Source organism: Polypterus senegalus, chromosome 12, assembly GCF_016835505.1.
Source record: "Polypterus senegalus isolate Bchr_013 chromosome 12, ASM1683550v1, whole genome shotgun sequence".
NCBI classification, from domain to species: Eukaryota; Metazoa; Chordata; class Cladistia; order Polypteriformes; family Polypteridae; genus Polypterus; species Polypterus senegalus.
The window spans coordinates 13,051,284-13,078,168 of NC_053165.1; the positions used below are offsets into that span (position 1 = coordinate 13,051,284).

At 36.6% G+C, this 26,885-nt stretch overlaps 2 protein-coding genes across 6 annotated transcripts in view; both read left to right on the forward strand.

The window, feature by feature from the left end:
* Window positions 1–16,622, forward strand: part of arhgef3 (Rho guanine nucleotide exchange factor (GEF) 3) — a 60,157-nt gene extending 43,535 nt beyond the window's left edge. For 2 of the 3 annotated variants that reach the window (XM_039770726.1, XM_039770724.1), the window contains 4 exons: window positions 1,519–1,776; window positions 4,185–4,355; window positions 6,279–6,465; window positions 11,096–12,964. In XM_039770726.1, coding sequence (XP_039626660.1) covers window positions 1,519–1,776; window positions 4,185–4,355; window positions 6,279–6,465; window positions 11,096–11,439 — 960 coding nt within the window. In that variant the 3' untranslated portion in view covers window positions 11,440–12,964. Of the gene's footprint in view, window positions 1–1,518; window positions 1,777–4,184; window positions 4,356–6,278; window positions 6,466–11,095; window positions 12,965–16,284 lie in introns of those variants that run through there. The other variant, XM_039770725.1, reaches the window with a different exon arrangement.
* Window positions 16,623–19,335: 2,713 nt separating this feature from the next.
* tasora (transcription activation suppressor a) overlaps window positions 19,336–26,885 on the forward strand; it is a 40,109-nt gene continuing 32,559 nt past the window's right edge. For all 3 annotated transcript variants that reach the window (XM_039773096.1, XM_039773097.1, XM_039773098.1), the window contains exon 1: window positions 19,336–19,804. In XM_039773096.1, the coding sequence (XP_039629030.1) occupies window positions 19,480–19,804 (325 nt within the window). In that variant the 5' untranslated portion in view covers window positions 19,336–19,479. The remainder of the gene's footprint in view (window positions 19,805–26,885) is intronic.

Sequence of the window (26,885 nt, forward strand, 5' to 3'; positions counted from 1 at the left end):
AAAGACATAAGGAAAATGGTCAATAATGAATGTCATAAGTGACATTTCACTTTTCCTTCAGACTAGAAACACTTGACCAAGATTGACTGGTGTTCTGCCAATAGCTGAAAAACAGAAGACCACAGGAAAAATTTAAAAAATGGGTCAGAATCAAATGTCAATAAATGAGCATTATTAAAAACCAGGAAAACAAGACTAAGAATTGTCTAAACCCAAAGCATAAACAGAAGCTAAAGTAAATTCATACCCAATTAACCTGAAACTTGAACACTTGCAACAGTACAAGAAATAGTCAAACCTGGAAAAGCGAATGTACTGAGTGGTCGGCTTACCAACATTGCTGCTCCAATGACATCACTCAGTGCAACCTCCAGCTCCTGTTACCTAGCAACTTTTACTCATTTCCTTGCACAAAATAACGGTGCCTATAACAAAAACAAGATGGTGTTGTGATATAAAAAACAATTAATTCTTTTAGTGTACACCATACCAAAATGCAAATACATAAAACATAACTGAATAACTGAAATCTTTATATTCAGAATTATGGAAAATGGTTAAAGAAACATACAACAAAAATATACTGAAGGCAGAAAAATTATATACAAGCATGAATTCAGAACAACTTGTAAAACTGTGTGTTTTTTTTTCAGAGGGCTGGTGTTGCTTTGCCTTGACAGTCAATGTACACATACTATAAATGAAACAAAAATGCTACCTACAACAAAAAATTGCGACAGAAAATAGACAGTTTGTATTAAACTTTTATTCTTTTATTATTAAATGTTAGTTTATATTAAACTATTGAAAATTAACCATTTAATCTGTAATAGACATGCCTCAACCTTTCGTAAATGTGCTTGTGTCTCACTCATTCACCCCACCTTTCCATTTTGAATCATGGGTGGAAGGACTCAAGTTCAGTTCTTCCTAGCAAATCAGTCTGGTTTGGCAATAAATAAGGTAGCTCTGGTCTAAAGCTGACAACTTTAATCCAGGGAGAAACTATTAAAGTATAATATTCAGTCTTATTTAACTAGATTACTGTAAAAACAAGGGTTTGTAGACAGACAGTGTGGTGTAGTGGCTTTGGACTTCAAACCCTGTGTTGTGGGTTCAAATCCCACTATGGATACTGTGTGACTATGAGCAAGTCACTTGACCTTTAAAAACAAAATGTAACCAATTATATCATAAATCTTGTAAGGTGCCTTGGAGAAAGGCATCAGTCAAAAATGTGAAACACAAAATTTTAAAACCCAAGTATGAGTGTTGGATGAAAATGTACGTTTGTGGACCCAGTAGTGGGCTGGTGCACTGTCTAAGTTCCTGCCTTCTGCCTGATGCTTCCAGGATTGCCTTCTGTCTCTTATGACCCTGAATTGGATTAAGCAGGTTTGAAAATGTTATGTTAAAAATCGCGTATAACATAAATATAGTATGTCAAATTTTTGTAAATCTAGTTAACAAGAGCTATAACAGTTTACAAAGATTCTTTTTTCTCCTTCCTTTTTCAAGTTGCCTTGTTTAAACTCCTATGACAGCTACTGCAGCAATCAGGTAGCTGCTAAGGCTCTTTTGGACCACAAGAAACAAGACCATCGTGTTCAGGATTTCCTACAGCGTTGCTTGGAGTCCCCATTCAGTCGGAAATTAGATCTTTGGAATTTCTTAGACATCCCACGGAGCCGCTTGGTAAAATATCCACTGCTCCTGAAAGAGATTCTCAGACACACTCCTACTGAGAACCCAGACCAGCAGCACCTTGAAGAAGCGGTGAGGCACACTTTTTATTTGATTTCTGTGTTTATAGATGGTGAATATCCTAAACTCATGACTGACAGATTCATAACTTTTGGTGAAAAACTGATAACTTGTTTAAAGACCATCCCCTAGCTTCTGCTTCATGTTAGATGAATGTCACAAAGAAGATCCAAATTATTAAAAAGATGGGAAATGGAAAATAAATAACCGAATAAACACAAAACAAAAAAACCCATAACCATATTTGGACAGATGTGGACATGCTTGCCCTATGCGCTGTATTAACTGATGTGGCTTTTTCTGTTTCCCCATTTTCTGTTTATCCTTCCTGCCTCTCATTAACTTTTTCTTTCTTAATTATCTGCAAATCCTTTATCTATATTGTCTTGGTTAGCTGTGGCATTGCCACTAGCCATAAACATAAAGGGTTTATTTTCCCTGAAGGGCCCTGACTCTGTTCCAACTTTTTTGCAAATGATCTCTCTGGCCAGTTCAGATTTCTCTCTCAACATATATGCAACCTGCAGAACTCTTTAATTGCTCAGTGGTACCCTCATGGTTTTATCTTTAGGATGCAATCAATATACTGTATGCTTCCCATATACACATATAAACTTGCGGGCTGAAATCAATAAGAACTTGTGGAGGTGGTAACATTTTTATATTTGCTTATTTTTTGTAAGCAAGTTCTACATTGTTTACTCCAGTATTGATATGCATTTCAAAGCACACTTCTGAAAGCCTGTATATGTTTAGCATTGCTGGCTGACAGCCTTAACTTTGAGTGTTCTGTCCATGCCAAAATGGTTTTGCCCTGGGTGTCCATGTCACATTTCAAAGTCAAGCATGCTAAATGTAATTGGCCTGGCATGACTAAGTGTAGGTGAGTATTTGTCTCACCTCTAATGGACTACCATATCATTCTCTTAGTTTCTGTCTTACACCTTGTGTTCCCAGTGCAGTCTCTAGTTTCCACCCAATCTGTAATGCACTAAGCATTTTCAACAAACAGACAACTGAATGAATTCTTTTATGTTCTTACACATGTAAAGCATTTCAGGGTGAACATGCCCTCACAAACATAATAAGGTTTGTAATATTCATGTGCTAATACATTTTTCAAGAACTGTGCCATTTTCTACGGTAGCAGTGGTGCTGCTTCCTCACAAATGCAGAATCCTGAGCCTGAATCCTGCACCCAGGATATTGTACATGTAGAATTTGCATGTTCTCCCCTTTTCTGCTTGGGTCATCCTCTAGGTATTCCTTCCACATCCTCAAAGTTAAGGCTAATTGACTCTGAATTTGCTCCTGTTCAAGTGTGAGTGTGCACCCTGTCTAATCCTATTTCCTGCCTTGCTCCCAAGTACTTCTGGGATAGGTGCCGGCACCCCCCACGACATTGACTTGAATTAAGTGTTTTTTAGAAACAGATGAGATGAGAGGTGTCTAGTTTTTACATAATTAAAGGCCAAACTTTGGCTTGCATTTTTAAATATCCAGTTAATGTGTGCTTATGGTCTAATAGTGTGTATTTGGTCTAATAGGAGTGAAGAATTTCAAATAAATAATAAAAAGTACAGCACTGATGATATGCCTCTACTACCCTATTATATAGCCTGAGACAGACTTTCATCACTGAAAAATTAAATTAAAGAGAGCATAGCTGTTTATCTATTGACACCCTGGATTACTAAAGCAAGGCTGACCTCTAGTGGTTATCAAGGCATTCTGCATTTTTGTTCTTGAATTCCTTTTGGGGTCATCCCTACACTTTCTTTCCAATTAATAAGATACAGAAGGAATAATCATGTTTGGTGCAGAGCAGCATTGAACTGACACTTCCCATTAAACTGCAGACATGAGACATTCAGTAGGCTGGATATTCATGAGTCTGTTGAGCAGCAAAAAAAGTTACTGGTCAGTGTTCTTGAAATGTGACCTTGACCACTGAAGTGATCCAAAGCAGAAAGTCTGCAAATGACTGGGAGTAAATACTCATGGAATGGGATGAAGTGAAGAAAGACAGTTTTGGGAGGGGTCTGAATTATAAATTTAAGAATATGTTACTGTTTTCTAGTTTTGCTTTCTCTGTTAACTCTTTTCTCTTTTGAAGTTGTGCTAATAATTCAAGATATTCTTCCATCTGTTTTTTCTTTACTCCAACATAATTATTCACATATTTACTATTTTTTCTACATTATAATTCATGTATAATTTCTTCTTCTTCCTCTTCATTTTTTCCACTTGTCAGTTTCCTCGTCCTGTTTGTTTGTTTATTAGCACAAGCAAACAAAAATATTACTGTGCTCTGTAAATGTGAAAATAATTCATTTACAAACCCCTACTTAAAGCGGATCTGACAGTATTAGTAGAAATTGTACAGTGCTAATAAAACAAATATTATAATCTTTCTACAGATTAACATTGTTCAGAGAATTGTGGCAGAAATCAATGTAAAAACTGGGGAGTCTGAGTGTCAGTATTATAAGGAGCGGTTAGTATACCTTGAAGACAGCCAGAGACACCAGCTCATTGAAGACTCACGAGTTCTCATCTGTCATGGGGAGCTGAAAAATAACAGAGGAGCTGTAAGTTTTTCAAATTTCCACCCTAACATTTTTAAGACCTGTAGCTATAAGATATAGCAGGCATCTGCCACCCTGACTGTAAACCATCCATCCCCTTTAGTGATATGAGCTCACAACTTTGCACTCTTAAGAAATAAGGAGGTGTTGTCCACTAAACCAAAGCAACATTCCTTTAAATCACTGCCAAAATTACTTACTATAAGTTGTGTAATAAAATTAAAATACCCTTCCTTGATGACATAATACTTAAAAATATAAATATAAGGAGATCCAGAAATGTTATTATTAACTCCAAAAAGACACTTGTCTAGTAAGCAGGTACAGTGGTACAGACATGCATGCATACACACCTTTCAACTTTGTCCTGCCTGTGTATGGCTCTATGTGGCATACTACTGCTTAACAACAAACATTTGTCACTGGTGGCATTAATTTAACAGTCACATTAAGAACAATGCTAGTGTCAACATTAAACGCACAGCCCTATTCTGGGTTGATTTAGAAATGGATAAATTGGATATCCCACCTACAAATGAGATATCTACATATAAGCTATGTAGCAGTAGAGGTTCTGATCCACCTCTTGAACCCTCAGGTACCACTCCAAACACCAAGTAAAAGTCCAAGACTCTTTTATTCTTTTATAATGCAGTGCACCAAGCACCTTCCCCTCTACACTATTCATACAATAATTAAGCAACACTCCTCCTCTCCCAGACACTTAGCTACCCTTCCTCCCAGCTCAGCTCAGTGTCTGGGCTTTCCCAGAGTCCTTTTATACCCCCTGACCCGGAGGTGTTCCGGCCTAGCAGTCCACAAGTCCTTATTCCTTCCGGGCCAGGGTAAATAGTCCGTATCTTCACCCCGGAAGCATGTTGTTTCTTCCTGTCACAGGATTATGACGCACTTCCAGGTTATATGAGTCCACGGGCCTCCCAGTGGTCCCCAGGATATCCAGCAGGGCTGTGCATAAAAACTACATAGTCCATGAGGCCCTGCTGGAATTCAGGGCCCGTCCATGCTGTCAGGAGAACTCCTCCTGGCGGAATGGGGGTGAGGGCCAGAACATGAAGCCGGCCATCCATCACAGCTAGCTCTGTGACATATAGGTGAGTGTAAGCGAATGGTAGGCATTGGGCCACATTATGTGAAGGTCTGTAACATTCCATTAATAAGATGCCAACCTCCTGCCCAGTCTAATCCTCCAGAGAATTAGGTGGTTGCATTCCCATTGGAAGGATGCCCCAAGTCATGTCTTTGAAACCTGTCCCTTTAGAAGGATGGGGCCAGCAGAAGAGACAAAGACATCTGTGTCTGCCATGGGTGTCCTGGAGAGAAGCTAAGCTCCTGTGAAGACGTTATGGATGACCTAGAAGTGCTTATCAGGAGCTCGAGTGAACCACTGGAAGTACTTCTGTGTCATCCCTTAAAATACTTCTAAAAAGAGTCTTGGAGTAGAAGCCTAGAAGCAAGGCATGCCTCACAAAATAGGTCATGGAGGGAGCAGAAAACTATGCAGATGCAGAAATGTAAATAACAGTCAGACCTGTTGTTTAGTGTTTGTTGTTTTGCCTTTTGTGTTTTTAAATGTGTGTGATAGTGCCTCTCTAAATCCATTTTCCCTGCAGTCTGAGTATAATTCAGTGTTCAGGGTCTGCTCATGAACATCCCAAACGTTTACAAGACATTTGCAACATAAGCTTGATATTTGCCATTTTGCACAAAAAAGACCACAAATTTGTAAAAATATAGTGTTTTTTTTTTTACATTTGGTGTTCTGAAAAATGTAGGAAAAATGACACTACAAAAAAGTGCTATGTGGTTCTGTTCATAAAATAATGAGAACCACTGATCTGGGCTATAAAGATATTTTCTGTTTAATTAAGCAAACCTCACAATGCGACTCTCCTCACCTGCTTTTAGAAGCTCCATGTTTTCCTGTTCCAAGATGTCTTAGTTGTTACCAGGACCACCACCCTGAATGAACAGCTCTTTTACCAGCTCTACCGACAGCCACTACCTGTCAGAGATCTTTGCTGGGAAGACCTTCAAGATGGTGAAATACGAGTAGGTGGCTCAATCAGGGGAGCCTTCAGCAACAACGAGAGGAGTAAGTACAGCATAAACATGGATTGACAGAACTGAATGTTATTTTTACATATGCAATGAATGCAGTGCCTTGAATTTAAAGTGCCGACATGAAGGTGTTGAAAAGAATTTTTAAAACAGTTAACATGATATAATATTGCAATTCTTTTTATCTTTCTGTTGAAAACTTTTATAAAAGTCGTCAGGAGCTAATCAATAACATTTTAGAATAAGCATTTTTATTGGGGAGAAAGACTCCTTTCTCTCTTTACTACTCTCAAAAGTTTTTACTTGGCTGTTGGCTGGCTGTTGGCCTTCCTCTCTTTGTCATGGGTGGGGGTTGAATTGAATTCAGTTTTGTTAAGTTTGACTTGATTGTATGGAATGTTACACACTTTTAATAAATTCAACTAAAGATAAAGAAAAAAGAAACTTGCTTCTTTCCAGAAAATAATTCACAAAAATTTGTGTAAATTAGGTTAATTGGTTACACTAAATTGGCTCACCGTGAAGGAGTGTGGATGTGTACATGTGAGTTTTTCCTGAAATGGTATGAAGTTCCATCCATGTTTGGTCTCTGACTTACCCTTGAGGATGCAAGGACACACTCTGCCCTTCACCTACCCCCCATTAGCAACACTAAATCGAATTAAATAAATGTGAAAATGTGTATATATGTACATATGCTTCTTTCTAATAATTCACAGAAAGTTGTGCTTTTTAGGTTAATTGGAGGTGATAAATTGGACTGTCAAAGTTGAGAACAGGTTTATACATGTGAGTGTCCTCTCTGATAGACTGTTGTCCTATCCAGATTTGGCTTTATCTTTATTATCCTGATGGCTTCATTATCATGGTTTATTGACAGTGGAGGTGAATGGAAGCTTCTGTGGTACACAGGCTATATATAGTCTGATAACCTGTTCTTTAAAAGACTGTGGCATCTAAATGATTACTGTATGTGTTTTATGAGTTGTCTGGGGCCATCTTAAAAGGTTTCACAATACCAGACTTAAGTATTTTTTGAAGTTGTCTAACTAAAATAAATTATTACAACAGAATACAACTCAATCAAATAAATAAAATTAATATAGCAAATACAACAGTATGCTTTATAGAAGAAAACAGCAATCTGAATAGAGAGCCCCATCTAAAATAATTCTTTACATACAGTATAATCAAACAGAAAGTAGAGTGAGAAAGTTTAGTTCAAGCAGTCCTTGCCGTGTTTTGAAATAAAAACCACCTCTTTAAAGAGTACTTGATTTTGCAATTTGAGATAATATTTTAAGACATTTTCTCACTCAGTTATAGTGGACTAGGATTCTTCAAATTGAGTAAAGTATGTCTAAATGCTAGTAATGTGGCATAGGATATTAAAACCATTTTCTTTTACTATAATTGAAACCCATCTGGTAGTACTCCAAACACAGCCATTGATGAGCAAGAAGTGATTTTAAGTCCAAAGTTATTCAAACATTTCTGCCAAAACATTTTAAAAGTAAGGCATTTCCAAAACATAAGTGCAGGAGCATGATGACAACACTTACAAACGGATGCATTTAAAGCAATTTTATACATGATATATGTGATCCATAAACAACTTTTAGCTGAATTACAGTATGCTTGGTGCATATTGAACTAGAATATACAGTATTCTACTAATGGCTGAGTTTCATTCCTTTTCCAAAAAGTTTAATCAAGAGATCCCTTTCTCATCATTCCCTATGGTCATTAAAGGCTTGAAACATTTTTACATACTCTAAGAAGGCTGTATGAATCTTCATCTGGACTAGCCAATATCAACTCAAAGATAGATATGGGGGGAGAGGCATGGGAAGTTGGTTAGTTTGCCTTTATTAAAGTTTCTGTTTTGTACAGAAGAACAAAATGTGTAGCTGGAGGATGAAATTTGGTGTTCAATAGTTCAAAAGATGCAAATGGATTATGAATATATAAAGATGGCCAAATGTCACAATTCCAAATGTTTTCCATATGTTAAACATGTGCATAGAGTTTATTAAGTGATTAAGATATATAAGAGCAACTAATAAGAGCTTCTCTACTTCAAAATATGATCTGTATTGGTTCCATATATTAAATAAGTGTTAGACAAATGGGTTGCTGGTAAACTGATGATAATTAGTATTGACTGAAGACAAAGAAGAATTAGAACAGGACTTATTCTCCATTAAAACCAAGCAGGTGCAGATTTGTGGCTTTCTACCTATGTTGAAACATTTTATTGTGTAAATAACTGCAGCCCAGTAGTAAAAGCTAAAGTTAAAGGCAGTTCCATGCCACATTCTGCATTAGATTTCTGTAGAGTCACCTCATTGATGAGTCGCCATTTTGAGCTAGAGATAAATGATGTTAAAATTGATTCCATCTTCCTAAAGAAAGATTTGCTGAAGTATATAGGAATGCTCCACAAAAAGGAGCTTTGAGATATTGATATTTGATATTCATTATAACTGTAACAAATCTCCCAGCTAACATAAGCTAATATCCATTAGCATCTTGTTATAAAGTATTAAAGTGTTATCTAGTCTGGTCTGACATGTCAGGGAATTCACTGGAAGAAGCATAATTTTATTCAGACTCATTCTGAATCCAGAGATATTGTGAGTTTCTCTTAGTAACTTTGAAACTTAAGGTAGAGATAATTGTGGGCCTCAGATATCATAAGCATAACAAAATATTTTCTGTTCAAGCCCTTCTTTAATGAGCCCCTTTATCTCTGATTGCTTTCGAAAATGAATAGCTAATGGTTCAGTGGCAATTACAAAAAACATTGGATTCTAGAGTGCAAGTTATTTAAAGCACAAAGGCAAAGATGGCAAATGTGTAACATAGGTGCAGATGATCGGGGTGAAAGAAACGATCCTGCTTAAACAAACTAGAACATCAGCAGCACAAAAACTGTTGTAAAATTCAAAGCAAACAGTTAACACAAAAAAAGAAAAAAATGATATTACAAAGAAAATGTCTTGTTTAAAGAAACTTCTGTTTAAGGCTTACTTGTCTTGTTTCATTTCTTTCCATATTTGGTCACAAAGTCATACTTTCAAAAGTTCATATGTTCTTTAAAGGTTATAGAAAAATCAGTAGATGATAATGAATAATGGTCACCCTTGTCTGACTGCATGTTTTAATCTAACTGAGGTTTCTGGATTAGCGTAGCAAAATGTAGTCCAAACAAATTAGCACAGTACCCTTAAATAGGTAACCACATTCAGTTTCATCAAAGGCTTTTTCTGCATCCAAGCCAAATCCTGTAGATACAGTATGTATATTACAGTATGTGTATTAAACAAGTGCTGAGGACTGCAGTATCTATCTTTAATAAATCCACTTTGTGCCTGTAATAAGATAGAGGGAAGCACATTCTTGAATATTGTAGCTAGAACCTTTGCCAGTATCTTAACATCATTATTCAGGAGTGGAGTTGGTCTGTATGAAGTACATTGCAGCAAGTCTTAATTTTTCCTTAGGAAAGACAGTAATTGACAACTAGCATAACATTTTGGATAGAATTTTATTTTCAGTTTGCTTCTGTAAACACCATTAACAATAACAGGGCCAAATGAGTTAAAGACGTTTTACAAAACTATAGAGGTCATCCTGGTTTGCAGTTTTTCCACTTTTTAGTAAATTTATGTCATCTTGTGTTTCTGAAGGACTCAGATGTTTATCGGCCTCTTCTGCATGAAAAGACTGTCATTTTTGTATTTTATTAAAATACAGCTTGAGGTTTACCTTCTTTACACTCAGAGGAGTATAAGGAATTGTAATAATGAAAAATTGTAATTTTTTCTTCGTGAGCCCTCGTTTTTGTAATTTCGTATTGGAAAAAAAACATTATTTAAACCAAAAATATACTACCAACACAGATTTTTCACAACCTTTTTTGTCTTGTTGTATTTTAGCTTTATTACTGTGATTGAAAAACATTTTTTCAACAAATATTTTAACCAGCAAAAGCAGCTAGTGCTGGTACCCTCACAGTTCCAGGATCTTTTGGCTATCTTTTGGCCTTTTAAAAAATCTGGTAGCTTGTGTTGGTTGTTGTGCGCAAAGCTAATTTTCAATGGGAGCAGGTCTGTAATTGCTTTACAGTATTACAGTTGAACATTAAACATTAAAAGCTGTTTCTACCAAAGTGAAATGCATAAGTACGTATTTAAGAGTTGCTGCTATAAGTGCATTTTGGAAAGCATAGTGGCGCAGTGTTTACAGCTGCTGCTTCACAGCTCCAAAGAAATGGGTTTGGTCTTTGTCTGCACTTATCTGTATGGGGTGGAAGATTTTGTCTAAACTTGCCTCACAGAAGTGAGATTTATTGTTTTTGTGATTGCGACTTGAGAGAGACAAACACCCTGGCCAAGATGGCTAAGGATCTTGTGGCGATAAAATTTTGTCTCAGGATTGTTTCTCTCATGCCTTGGCAGGATAGTCACATCCTTGGAAGAAGTTAGGTATACTCATGCATTGAATTTTCAATTTTAAAAATTTGGAATAAACTTAACTTAAATGTCTATGCATCACAAGAAATGTTTTAATATTTATAACCCTAATTTAAATCTACTTCAATACAGTCCCTTACTTTTGCAGATGGCTTCTACAGAATTTATTTCTTTTCTTAATAACAGGTAGAAATTTCTTTCGGGTGACATACAGAAGTGGCTTCCAAAACCAGTCATATTTGTTCCAAGCCAGTGACTCATTCAACAAGCAGCAATGGCTCAACTGCATCCGACAAGCAAAAGACTCCTCCCTACAAGACTGTGAAAATACACAGGAGATGACTGACTGTCCAGGTGAACCACTCATATCCTCACTAGGCTGCAGCAGAACAGCCAAGGACACATCACTTCCCAGCCAAATGGAACGATCAGACAGCGAATCAGACTGTAGCATGGACACTAGTGAAATGAGTGCCGACGGTGAACAGATGGAACAAGCCAATTGCCGGAAACTGGAGAGCAGTATTTGATTGTGTTGTTTTGTGAAAGTGAAATGAGAAATGAAGAGCTGAGACAAACCTTTTTATTTATTCCTACTGCCCTCATGTTCAGCACTGTAGCTGCAATGCACCTTGCTTTGTATGTGTTTTAGCTAACCACTAGCATTTTGCTTCTTCAGGATTGCTGCAGAATGAAGCCTCTCTCAAGCTTTGCACATATTTCTAAAAGTCCCAAGTGTTTGTCCATGATCACAGGCCTTTGCCACAGCCTGAAACAGGTGACCAGTAGTGTTCTTGGCAGGTTTTTTTCTTATGAAGAAAGTACAGAGAATATATTTTAATCTGATAGACAAATAACACGCAATTTGAGATTAAAAACTTTTGCCACCAAGAAAAACTCTACGGTTTAATGTGTAGCAGAAAAAGGTTTCACGGGTTTTTAGATCCACAACCCTGAATTTGAGAAAGTGGGTGTAGATAATGATAGTAGGGGAACTATTAGGTTTATTTTAGAGCCACATTAAATAAGCACTTTCAAGCTTCTTTTGGTGGTATTTTCATCAGGATATTTATTCACTTGTATCCCTTGCTTCTAGCTCAGACTGAAATAAGAGTGAGTAAAAATGGAGACATGAATGTTTTTTTGGTTTTTATTAAAAAAAATTTAGATTTTCCAGATAAAAGTGTAGTTGGTTAAAACAGGACCTATTCTGCCAGGACCAACTGTATAAGAAACATTTGTTTACCCAAATTATAATTTCCTGCAGGATTTGGGAGAGTGGTTTTAGATGTGTACATTCAGGGATTTCAAAGATATAGGTTTTGGGAGTAAATTATTAAGCTATTACTCAAAGTACATTGGAATATGTGGCTAATTGTGTTCAACTAATACTCCAAAAGGTGCTGTATTTTTCATTTGGGATTTTATTATCACACAAGCTTATCCCCTGAAGAGTCCACTTGTCTATTTTAATGTCACTCGCCTTTAACTAATCACAAAGATCTGCTTATTAGAGACAAAGTGTTACTTTTGATTACTGTAATGTTTTTATACTGTATTGTACATATACTTTCTGGCAGCCAGTAGGATTACTTCACTTTAACAGGTGTTGTATGTGTTATCTACCAAACTTCTCAAGAGGGAAAAAAGTAAGAAAAACCTCATGAACAGACAAAAATTAAGCAGTAAGCTAGGATACATAAGCAAGAGGTAGTGATTCAAACCAGCAGAACCCTTAACAGACCATCCAGCATGCCTCCAATATGGCCCCTACCAGGTCTCAGGTTCCTTCTTGGTTTGTTACATTTTCTCTTTCTGATTCCCAGCACGTTTCTCTGCTTTTCTTTTAGAAATGTGATTATCTTTTGGAATGTGTATGGCATGAACATGAGGCTGAAAGACAGTGGATGACAATGGAGAAATGTAAAGAATTTTAAACAGAATGGAGCTGCAAGAAAATAAGATTTAAAAAAAATGTAGTTAGGAACTGCTGTATACTGGAAAAAAAAGTTGTTTCAGAAGGAGGAACACAAAATAAAATGAACTGATTTTGTATCAATGACTACGTATAGAAAAAGCTTGGACACGTACAAAAAATGACAACATATAGGGTTACCATGACACTCATGCAAAATAAAGAAAAAAGTAAATCTTACATTTCCTTTATCTGGAAATTAAAGGTAAATCACTGCTAATATATGAGCTCCGATGATAAATGAAGTTCCTTGACATCACAGTGCCCACCTTGGGCCTCCAGAAAGCCCAGAGGTCCATGCATGACGTCATGTAACAGAAATGTAATCTTAGTTACAGTGGCTTGCCTATTCTAACCCAGTCAACAAATTCCATGTATAAAAATCCCATTTCATCTGTTCAGGTATTCCCCTGTATTTGCTCACAAAGTGAAGCCTTACACATTTCCTGTGAACATTTTTATTGTATTATGCAAACAGAGTTAATAAATCTTATATTTCTTTTTTAAAGTGAATATATAAAAAATAAACTTTAAACACATTCCAGCCATGTACAGTGCAATCAGAACAAGAATAAGAGAAAAAATAATGTCTCAGGACAGCCATGAGAAACAGTAGCAGCCCCACCAACAAGCCAGAAATTAAAAAGCTAAGGGGAAAGTCTTAAAGAAATATAAAAGCCTAAAGTCACCGCATACTAGTCACCCAATCCCTAACCAGCTGGAGAGAAGACAGCCAATCTCTGATCTATAAATGAACGACTTGTTAATCCATGAAAAATAAAGTTTAACGAACAACTGGTTATAGAAAGAGGATTTCCAGAAAATAACAGAAAAAGACAGAGAGCTATAAGTAAAATGCTAGAGGCAACTATGCCACCACGGTGCCCATGGAGTAAAGCCTCTGCTGTATTGTAGCGAGAGGGAGAGTAAAAAGGTCCAGCACGTGAATAATGTGGGGTGAAAGAGGGCTATCAAAGGAAAGGGTTAAGCAAAGAAAATTAGAGAGAACATAACAGAAGGAAGAAACAGGAGGTCTGTTCCAAAAATATGTAGGGGGGACAGCACAAGGGACATTTAGGGGACAGAGGCAGCAACTAGTGTTAATACCAAGTACTACAACATAATGTTCACAAAGTTTGATGTATAGCTTGTGTATAAACTAGATACTAGTATTCTATGATGAGACGTAGGTTGATAGGAGATGATGTGGCCAGACAGAATATACTAGCAGAGGCCTATACACAGTGTACAGAGCAGCGTGCAATGAGAAGACTGGCTTAGTAAGGTGAGACAAAGAACATAAAAATGTTTGAAGAGAAGGGGAGAAAATAGTGCAATGTTTCAAGATTTAAAGACTGACCTCTGCCAGCGGCATATGGAGAAAAATGAAAACAGTACAATGAGGAAACCAGAGTACAGTAACTGGAACATTTTGAGCCTTGTCTATTTAAGGGTATCTCTGCACAGCATGTTACACATTTGTCCTTAATATTACATAACATATGAACACTAGAAAACTGTTGACTATTAAAGGGCATCCAGCCCCAAAAACACCACCACTGAGCCTGCATGTCTTATGATATTTACAGCAGTATTATTTCTATCCACCACAAAAGGCCAGTATTGCGTTGGGGGATGTGTAATATGAATCTGACACAGGGGTCAAAACAAATTCCTGGTACTCTTTAGTCCTCACAGAAGTGCAAGCTATCATCTTTCTTCAGGATTCAAGTTTATAGTAATGACATTCCAAAAGACATCTGTTAAGATCTCAGTAAAGCAACTGCTGCAGCTTCTCAATCTGGGAAGCACTCGAAGGACATTTAAAAAAATAAGTTCATAATTCTAGAGTGAAAAGGATTATTTACAAATGAAGAAAACGTGAAACTGGTAACTGTCTTCCCCAGAGTGGGTGTCCCAGCAAATTCACCTAGAAATCAGACCATATGGTGTTCTGAAAGTTGCAAAATAACCATCATTTCCATAATAAAATCAGCTTAACTCTCAACATGATAAATATTATATATCACATCCATTTGAAAACAACTGAATTCGTATAATTATGGCTTACATTGAGGGGTTAACCAGGAGAAAGTTCCATCTCTCTCCAAAAATATGACAGAATGACTTAAGTTTGTAAATCTGCATCTGAATAAAGCATAAGAATTCTGAAGCAATTTCCTCTAAACAGAAGAGACCTAAAAGATCATGTTTGATGAAAACCACAGTAAATTCATATCAAACACCAAGCATGGTGATGGAGGTGTGATGAATGGGGGTTGATTTGCAGCCTCATGACCTGGAAATCTTTGCAGACATTTAGTAAACCCTGAACTCATCTTTATACCAGAATGTTCTAGAGAAATATGTGAATCAATCTCTTTAATTGCAAAAGCCAGATCATGCAACAGACAATTGCTGTACACATAGCAGCAAAAAGATGTGAATTGAGGTTTTAAAATCAGTAAGTCAAAGTCCAACCTCCAACTCCTTTTAGACGCCATGGCATCTTGAGCCAAGCCTGGGAGGCCACCCATATTTTCCATCTTCCTTTCTTGGGCATCGGAACGAGAGGTTTGTACGATTCCTCCTGCAATTTTAGACCTCTGGGCTTAGCATCTAGTGATGGGGCTTTATTAGGTATGATAAACTTCTCTAGGCCTAACGTTCGTGTCATCCTGTAGTTCATGTCCCAAGCCCTGCTTTACCCTTCAATTAAACCCCTGGGTTGGCACTCCCGCCTGAACCTCTGAAACAAGTCAAATTTAAGATTCTGACCCAATTAATGTTAAAAAGATTTTTGTCTTACTTACTCAGGCACAGTAAAATACAATATGAAGAATATATGAGTCTATATACTGTATATATCTTCAGTTTTCTATTGTGGAACGTATTCAATAACCTTCTTTCTATGTGTCACCTCTGGACAAATGTGTTAACTCATGATATACTTTTAGTATCTCTTTAGTCTAAAAGCAACACTGTGCTAAAGACATTTTTTACTGTAATTAATCTTCAATGCTTCTTTACTTTTAACCTTAATTTAATAAAGTATATGTAAAATACAATAAAGAGTATGCTTCATTATTACTTTTTAATTGTATTTTCTTGCTTGTCTAATGTTTATTTAACTTATTTAACCACTTTATAAAGCATACTTATTTTGTTAACCATTGACAAATTCAGTATTAAATGACAGTACAGAAGAGTGGAAGTGTTTTGCTTAATAAGCTGTAGGCCATAAATCAGGAATGTTATCCTCATGACTTTCCACATTTTATTTTCAGGGTAACTATTAGAAATTTCTTAATGAACTCTCTGAAGAAGGGTTTCTTTGATTTTACTCTCTTTAACTGAACTTCCAAAATATCTTATTAATTTTTGTTTTGTTTTTTTTTAGCATTGAGCATTGCCAGTCCACAGTGGAACAGATCTGGTTCTTTGGCCAAGCCTTTGCTAGTCAGCAAATGGGACTTTTATTTTGTTAGGAACAAACAATAAGAGAACTGTGCATAAACAAGTGTCCTCAAATGCCAGTGAACTGAAGGAGTGTTGTAAGTAAGAGTGGGCCAAAAATCCCTTTGACATCATGTGATAAAATGATAAACAGAAAATAAGTATTTCAAGATTTGCTGCTAAACGAGGTTCTATAACTACTGAATTGTGAGATGTGCAAACTTTTTCACAAATGGCTTAGCATTTTGGTTTATGTTTGTTCAATAAAAATCTAAAAGTTAAGCCAGTTGTTTGTTATTTGTTCCTTAGGTAAGATTTATCCAAAAGCACTGCAGAAATAAAGTTTGCAACACTTTCTATACATTAGTCAAAATAAACAGGAAATATCTGCAACTTATTTTGTGGTTAATCTGCAATGTCCTACTAAACATAATAATATTCAAGCATAAGTGCACTTTGGGTTCAGTGAAGTGAGCCTGAAAAAACAGATGTATTCAAATTTGCTCACCTATTATGAGCCTAAGGTAAGAGAGAAATCTCTTTTGACTATTGTTTACTGTGAATGAAACATGCATCTATCATTTTGACCCCAAAACCAGAAGATAATCAAGAGAATGATATCCAGTTTCTGTTTGAAAGGTTACCCAATGTTGTTGGGATGCAGGAGGTCTGATTTTGGTGGACATTATATGCCACATGATCAAACCATTAACTCAGACATAAACATTCAAACTTTTTAAAAGTTACATACATGTTTAATGAAAGTTTGACCTCACAAACATGAAGCTGAATTCCTCATGCCTTTAAAATCTGAAAAGACATGACCTCACACAAATTAAAAAAAAAAAAGCACATTGGACACATTGACAAAAATAATATTTTGACTGAATAGTGCACTATTGAGACCTGGGGAATGCAAAGTGGGATAGAAGGGGTCAAATTTACTCCATAAAAATAAGGATCTGTAAAATAGGCACATGGAGTGTCATTTAAAGCTATTTTGAGATTACCAATTAATTATAAATTTAATATTCTGCATATTTGATTTTTTTACTGGTGGTTGTAACCCTCTAAGAGCCACTCACAGAAGGTTAAAAATGACGAATTTCCAACACAAGCATGTGGGGTATCATTTTAGACCAGAGGTCCCCAACACCGATCCTAGAGGGCCCCAGTGACTGCAGGTTTTCATTCTAACCCTTTTCTTAATTGGTGACCTGTTTTTGCTGCTGATTAACTTCTTCTGAATTAATTTTAACTGACTTGCTCTTGAAGACTCAGACCCCTTGTTTCATTTTCCTTAATCAGCAGACAAACAATAATGAGATACAATATCTGAAAATAAAGAAAGATGAAGGTTCATCTGCTAAGGTCCCCAAAACACTTTAACAGCGCTCTTAGAAAGAGAAAATCAACAATTTCGAAAATGTTTGCCATTACACAATGAGAGCAGGAACAAGCCATGGAATTAAAGAACGGGTTTAATTAATGACAAGAGTCAGCACCTAATTAAGCAACTGGTTGCAGTGAAATTGGTTGAAGTTTCAGGCCCTTAATTAGTTTGTCTCCTGCTGGCTCACTCACTTCACATTTTAATTTCTGTTTTGAGTTCTATTTCAGGAAAGAAATGAAACAATTCAGAGGAACAATGAAGAAATTCTGGGAACCAAGTCTTAAAAAACAAGTCATTAAAATTAATTTAAAAGGAGTTAATTAGCAGCAAAAACAGGTCACTAATTAAGAAAAGGGTTCGAATGAAAACCTGCAGCCACTGGGGCCCTCTTGGACCGGAGTTGGGGACCCCTTGTTGAGAGTATTTCAAGGTCAGTGATTATAAATACTGCGGTGGGCTGGTGCCCTGCCCGGGGTTTGTTCCTGCCTTGCGCCCTGTGCTGGCTGGGATTGGCTCCAGCAGACCCCCATGACCCTGTGTTAGGATATATTGGAGAATGACTGACTGATTGATTATAAATATGTTATTTTTTGATCCTTTATTGGGGATCTAGCCCTCTATAGACCTCTATCATGGGGGCAACAAATGACAAATTTCGATTACAATTGAGAATATTTACACTTTAAACTTTTACATTGAAGCACACGTATTAATATTTCAAATAGTGAACACAACTATTTTCATTTACTATGTACTTATTCCTCATAAAGTTAATCATTACATTTCTTACGATCACCCCAAATTAGCAATGCTTATGCTAACTCACACTTTTTTTATATAACTGTCAACAGTCTCTACTGCCAGATTTTTAATGATTGTTTCTTGTGGTTGAATGGTATTTTTTTCCTAGGTTTTTATAACATTTAGGTTTAAAAAAAGACTCAACACACCATTTAAGAAAAATCATCTTCTACTGGACCATGACTGGTTTCATTTTCATTCAGTAGGCTAAGAATCACTGAGTCATCAGCAGATTTTAAGATGAATTAGTTTTCAAATTTACTGCGACAGCCGTTCGCACAGAGGATGGACAAAAGAGTCAAAGAACACAGAACTGTTTGAGTCCCTATGTGGATGAGGACAGCATATCATGTTCATAGGTTCAAATTTAAAGTCATTGATCTTAAACAGGGTGTACTTACTGTTTCACGTGATATACACGCGAAATTCTAAAATGTACTTCTTTAGCCATGCATGCTGTACGTAAGCCAAGCAACATTCCCAAGGACATCCATCAATTCGGTAACACCGTTGGCTGTCCGAGGTGTAGATTAAGCAACATTTCATTGCAGTGTTAGTTTTAACAGGGGAAAACGTTAACCAGAATATCTGATGTGTTAAAAAGTTTTGTAGTTAGTTTCTTACAAACCTAGTGGAACCTCTGGTGCTGCCCTGTATACCATCAACCGGCGCTGACGTTGCTTTCAAAGTGTGTCGCGTAACCGACCAGCCAGCCGGCCCGCGCTGGCACTGCGCACGTGCAGTTGGCCTTCCGCAGGAGGGGCGGGTAGGCGAGCGCGCGCAAGTGATAAATGGTGAGGGGAGGCAGGGCGCGTAGCGCACGGCACGTCAGGCAGGCAGTGCGGAGTAGTGCGTCAGACCTGGAGAATGGCGGTGGCCGGCTGAGGAGGAAAGTGTAAAGAGAGTATCTCGCTTCAAACCCCGAGCCGAAGCAGCTCTCCGTGAATGAAGATGGCTAGCAGCATGCAGAATGAACACCAAGAGCCCAAGGGGGAGCGACAGGGCCGCGACAAAAACGCCGCGGCGGATAACAACGATCTGCCCAAGCACGTAGCGCGAGGCATGTTGCGCGCATCCAAACAAGATGGCGAACGGACTGGATGTCAAGAAGGACCTGCGGCAGGAACGGCACAAGACGCTACAGAACGGCGACCGAGTAGCGGCTCGTCGGAGCCGAAGGGCAGTGACAAATCCCCGACTTTCATGAAATCTACCGAAGAGCAGACAAGGAGAAACTTCCACATTCCCCTGAAGAACAAAGAAAGGAAAGGTTGTAGATTCACTCTTCCTAATAAAAAAAAAATATATCAAATGTTTGTTTCTAGCAAACAGTCGCTTCATCTGTCTGTAAGCGAGTCAGTGAGCCGCTGAAGGTGGCTCCCACTACCTCTGTCCTTCTCCTGGGCAGCCCCATCTTTTCTGAAAGTGTAACAGTTAGTTCGAGCGGCACGCGTGTTGCAGCGCTCGGAAGGTAAGCGGCGCTGCAGGAACTCCACGTGAGGACGGTGTGAAGAGGACCCGCCAGCTCAGGACGACGATCGTGTTATGACAGTGTCCACCGTAAAAGATATAACTTCACATGTTTGGCTTTAAGTTCCCGACCACATCCGTGAACAGTTTTGCGCCCATCGCCGTGGACATTGTGGCTGAAGTTTTAGCACAAACGTGCGCCCACCTTCACCCCTTAGTCGCCATAACAACACCGAGCAGATGTATAAATACGAATCTGTGGTTTCGCAGTTAGACTTCTGGAATGCGACTTTTTCCCTTCCCAGACCCACATCTCTTTAATTCATTAGTTTTCAAGCCCAAGCCTCCATCGATGTAAAATACCGTTGGGTAAAATTTGAACTGTGCAGAAACCGATTCGCTCCGTTCACATGCAAACTAATTACGGATTAAACAAGAACGCTTCACGTTACCAAAAAGAAAAAAAGACACGTACATGACTTGAAATGTGACAGCGTTCCATTTGTTTATTAGTATCCACATTCAGCTTTATACTTTTGAATTTTTATTACCGCATATCATTTATGCTTCAGTTGCATTCCACCAGCGATACTTGGTACCTAAGCAAAGGAAGCCAGTTCAGTTATGTGCAGTTTTTGGATTTTCAAATTTGCACCCAATGTAAAAAGAACTACAAGCACGTCAGAGTCCCTTCCTGTTTGGGTGCTTTTTTTGCATTGTGTAGCTGTACTTGTACAGTATGTGGGCCATAATAGAATGGCAACTTTTCTGGTTAAATATTTTAGTTACTGGCACAACATTAATAATTTAAAGATATGTTTATGACCTAGAAGTTTTTAATTGTATTTATTGTTCAAGTTTAGATTTCCCTACATAAGCATTTCAGAGGTTCTTTCCTTTAAATGTTATGTGCATTTGTTCCCGTATAAATTTAGATTTATTTGCCTAATGTATTGAACAACAGCAGCAGTCAATTCTTCCTATTTGCATTATGTAATTTGGACCCGTTCATATTACAAAGACTGTTTTTTCATTTGCTGTTTGGGTGGAGCAGTTGTAACAGTAGTTATGAGACACAACAATCCCTGGATAGGATGCAAGTCTATTGCAGTGCACGGTTTTGTACACAACCACCTACCTACATGAGTCCGATTTTTAATCCTTTATATATACATCCATATATTGGAAATTGGATGTGGTCATTGGAGTACCAGTGAAATATCTTATGTAAGCATTGGGAGAATGTACAAATTGTACACAGTTGGGGAACACGGGTTCACTCCTTGTTTTATATTTACATCCATTTATTGGAAATGTGATTGACATTGGAATACCAGCAAGATATCTAACCACTGGGAAAATATACCAGCTATACAGTTGTGGAACAAGGATTCACACCTTGTTTCCTAGTACTGTATATCAGCAATATTAACCATTGATTACCAAACCCTCACCACAACCCCCCACCGCCCAAGTTTCCTGCAATAAAGCTCACTCTCTGCTGAAAACAAGTAGGATTTTATTTAATGTTTTTTGCAAAATGGCTGTGTTGTCAATTATTTTTTCTGCAGGATGTTTGAAAGCTTGAATACAAATCTCATTGTGGGTTCATCCGAGTTTGGTGCTATGCAAATCTAAGTCATCAATATACTGTAAAATACAGTAATAAACAGTAGTTCCTTTAAAGTGGCCTATCAAGTGTTGAGCCCAAGGCATTTATGGGGATTTAGGTTCCATTCAGATTGCAGTTTTAATGTAGACTTAGTCATATTTTAAAATAATTTCCTTGAATAGTTAAAAAGAGAATGTAAATACAAGCATCTTTATATTTTTATAGAGGTTCTACAAAATTTTAAATATTTTGAAACTCATCTCCGATTCTTTCTGCTTGTAAAACACTACATATGTCTGAAGGAAATACATAAGGCTGAGGCTAGTTGTTAATAGTATCAATCTTGTTTTTCACCATTAAAGTTGTAGCATAGATGGTGGTTAATACACGTTTTAGCCAAATGTTACGCATTTCTTTTTTAATTAAGAACTGTACATATACAGCCAAGTTGTATAGACAAAAATAACACTTTCCAAATGTTTAGGTCTCAACATTATTTTGGACATTTGTTTATGGAATTTCACAAAGTATTCAGGCTTTTAATGCATAGTTTTTATAACATAACTTTTTTCTTGCATGCCGAGACCTATTACTTAATGCATAACAAATTATGCAGGGATATTGGAAATGAAATGCCAAATGAAATAGGCAGTTGGTGTTGGATTCTGGGGATTAATGACTGGATCGGCAATTGAACCAGTTTTTCTTAACAGTTGAACAAATCGTATTGGTTAATTATTAACGGTTTGCCATGTCATGCGCCATATTGAAAATAAAATGCTAAATGAAGTGGGCACTGAGTAGTGTTGGGTTCTGTGGCTTAACTGACTGGATCAGTAGTTGTAACCAATTTTCCTTAACAGTTAAACTAACCATCATGCTGGAGACTGTACACAGTTTATTTCATGAACCACACACCCTAACAGTATTTAATTGGTTCAGTGGTTAAGAACTAGATGTTTTGATTAGGGTTAGGGATTTTATTTTTGTGTTTATTTCGGAAGCAGACACTGTACATACAGCTCTTTCTTAAAAAAATACAGAAAGTAAAACTATGCACTTTCTGTCTAATAACTAGCAATAAATCTTTTTTTTTGGGGTGGTCAAAGACTCTACATGGCTCTGAAGTGGTTTGGTTGCAGTATTCTTTGCAGTGTGTGCTGTAGGTGAAAATTCTTTAAAGCGTGGCTACATTTAGCATTAATATTTAAAGTGTAGTTATCGGGTGGGGGTGGGGGCATATTTTATTATATTTATTGTTTCTGGTATTTCAGTTCAATTCATTTGTGCCATTTTAAAAAATTATTTTGTTTTTATTCGTCTTGAGACCTTACTACAGTTTGTTATGGTGGTCCTCCATGAAACATTACATTGTTTGATTATCGTCAGAAAATTACAGAAAAAAATTGTGCAAGGTTGAGAATGAAATCAGTAGGCCACAGGGCTAGACGTGTGAAGTTGTACTATCTTAGGTGTTGCTTTTTTTTTGTAATTCTGTCCCGTGTCTTTTGTTGGGCTTGGAAACTGAGGTTTATTGTAGCTTATATTTCAATGCAAATCTGTCTGTATTCAGTTTTGAACTATGTAAATGTTTAGGTCCGTTTAGTCTTACAAGCAGGGCATATTTACATAGGTTTGGAAGACAATTCTACATTTGCAGATTGTAGGTTTTGCGCTATAAGAGTCCATCTTTGACAGCACTTGTTTCATTTTCACCTTGGACATCACCTAAGACATCTGTAAGGAGCCATAAAAAAAAGCTGTGTTACTGAGAACATTTAATATTTTTATAGATAAAGTTGTTTTTTTAAGGGATTTGTTTTACACAGTTTAAAATCAAAAACTGCAACACTGAATAGTCTTTGAGTGAAACTTTGCTCTATCAGCCATATTAAATATAGAATCACCTTTTTCTGTATTAGAAATTATTTCAGTAGAAGAGAAACCTTTTTATCTGAATTCTTAGTTGGTATTTTGGTTCACATTGTTCCTAGCTACTGTGTACTTTTAAAGTATCTGAAGCGTGAAAAGGAGGGTACGTTCAAATGCATCCAGCTCTATTTAGTTATTTCTTTTCATTTGCCATTAAAGTACAAAATATGCCAGTTCTTTGTATTTTTTTACATGCTCCTTTATTAGATCCCCTCATCATGTCATAAATAGTATATCTGACTAGAACTGGGTGTGTTGAGTAACTAATCCTGGATTTTATGACAGTCCATTACAGGGCATACTTATAGATACATACCCATACACATGCTCGTACCAGATAATATTAGAATCAACTGGTAAAACACAGACCTGTGATGAGAAAATAAAGAGTTCCTGTGTAAAACACGTGATAAGAATGCGGCAGTATGCAATTAGCAATAAATGTCCTCTATACTGAACTCAAAAATCCCAAATCTGTCAGGGAGCAGCACTAATCTTATGAGCATTGTTGCAGTTTTCATAAAGTGTGCCTATATTTTTGTGCACGAAGAAGCACCATTTCATGTAACCTTTATTAATGCTCTGGATGTCATGTGTTTTATAATAAAATTTGGGTTTTTAAGGTAAAGTTGGGTCACCGAAATTAAATTGTGTTGTCATTTAGTGTCTAAAATTAAGAAACATTTACTGGAACTAGTGATTATAGTGATCCATAATGTGAAAATAGCAATTGTAATACTAAGTGTACATTTTAAAGGACTTTCTTTGAAGATAAGTGATTTTTGGGAGTGGGCAGACAGATGGAATATTCATTGCTAAACTGCATATTTCTAAACCATGCTTTTAAATTATTTAATTTACATGCCACTGCTGAAGTTTAGTAGCCACAGGGCTGAGACGTCCATTAGACCCCTTCTATGTGAACAGTCCAGTTCTTAATATTATCTATAAGAGACTTGAGGGTCAAAACATTTTTTGATGTAGTCTTGCACTTGTGATAGCGGAGTGTCTCCTTTTAAGAAGCCAACATAGATGTGCTATTTACATAGGAAATTTAGGTCTTTTTCATGTGCATAGCAAAAGGGTTGGCAAATATGAAAAATGACTTTTGGTGCAAAAGCCACAGTTGACAGAATTTTGTTATCACATAAAGTAGAAATTTTCTTTGAAGTCTCAATATGAATAAGGGAATATCATAGTTGCTTTTTGTAAAGTTAAATTAAAAAAATACATGAATTCTAAATGTAATGCTTCATGAAGAGTACTCCGCAGCAGAGAAGCAAAACCGCAAATAATCAAATTATTCTTCTCATTAGGGGATTGTTGACATATGGGAATTCATTAGGTGTGTTTGGACCATGGACCCCATATTTAAGTACTTTGTATGTGGTTGTTATTAATATGTGCGTGTTTTATTTGAATTTAAAGTAGGTCTCCAAGGTGAACAGGTGTCTGGCATGTTAACATAAGTGAGCTTGCAGCATAGCATTTGTTGCTAAGTCTGGGATAGTGTGTGCTGTGATAGATGGAAGCACCACTAACCTCAAGGGAACTGGAGTATTGCATCAACTTTGATTGAATGGATAAGTGGCTAGAGAGCATCTTGCAGTGCATACAGGCCATTAGATAGTACTAAAGTAACCAAGGCAATGAACCTTAAAAATACAAAAACTGCACGTTTAATCCCTGTCTCTGAGCAAGTAACTTAATCCCCTACATGTATCATTTGTAGAAAAGTTGTGTGAAACATACATATTGTAGTATTGTAAATCACCTTAGGTAAATGGGATAATCCAGATTTACAACAATTAATATACATTTTCACAATAAAGCACAATGTCAGATGTAGATCCAGTACCCTTTGATTAGTTTACATGTACAGTAGTTGAATCCTTTTTCATAATGTATTACTATACATACTAAAATGTTTGTTAATCATATAGATAATTAGACTTTTAAATATTGACTACATGTTTATATTACCATTGGGATGACAGTTAGTAACCTACTTAACACACAAATTTTTTTGGGATAGATGAAAGTTCTGCAAGCATTTCAATTTATACTGAACCCTCAAATGATGCTTTAATTACTTTGTATGTTGATACTCTGGTGAATGTTGTTTTTCTTATCCAAAAGGCTTTGGGTAAGGAATCTATTTGAATCAGTTTTAATTTTACAAAAGCAGTTTGTTTTTTTAAATTCTTGTGAAATCTGAGAAAGCAGAATGTATCAGGTTGCTAGTACATATGGAATAGGCAAGGCAGAATGACATGAACTGGTTTCAGTCCAAAAAAAAAAAATCCAAACTGAATAAGCTACAAAATTACTCATCCCCCTCCCATAGGTGGGAATTCCCATAAGTGACATGCGAGCAACTAAACAGGCAAACCAGGCTTATGAAATTAGATTTTTACATAAGGAATATGTAGGCCACCTTCATGTTTACATTCTATCACTAGAAAGGAACTGTGCTGTATTCAGAGTTGCCATTTGTGACATCACATTTTCCTACTTCACTCTCTGGGCATTAGCACGTTCTGTACATGACTTCCAGCTAGGTGAAATTAAACATGGTCATAAGTTGTCCCCCCTCAACCCTAACCAGTTGATACATTAAACTGGTGTGCAAAATTAAACTCCTCAAAAATGTTTTAATTGTGAATTTATTTCGATTTGCATTCATTAACACAAAAAATGTATAGTTAGAAAGTTTCCATCACAACATATGTAAGTACAATATTTAAAAGAAAGTTAACAAACCACAATTTTTTTATGTATACAATATAGCTGTAAATCAATTTATCATGTAAATATTTAGTCAGTTTAATATTTGTAAAAATATGTAAAGAAAAACAATGCCTATTCATTGACTTGCATATACCTTTTTGTAGTTTTTTTTTTTTTTTGGGATCCAAAACTTTCTTTGTTGGTCCCTCGTTTTCACATTTTTTCTGGTATGTCTCTATGAATCGCACAGAAATAGTTTACCGTCATACTGACATCCCATTATCCCTGGAACCTTCTTTCCATGTACTTGATATCCTGATAGAAGTTTTTACCTTGCTCTTCACTCACCAGTCAGAGAAAAATTCAAAATGCAAATCCAAAAAATGAACTTTGAGTTGCAATTCGATTCCTTAAACTTAAGAACATTGTGATTTTTTTTATTTTTTTGTTATAATTTAGATCTTTATTGTAACTTAAAAACTTGGAAGTTGCTTCTTTGAATGATACCCAAGCCACTCATTCCAGGTTGTTCATTCGGCATCAGAAATCAGTTTTGAATATCAGGTCCAGCAACAAATGTCATCTTTCAATTTGGCCTTCGACAACC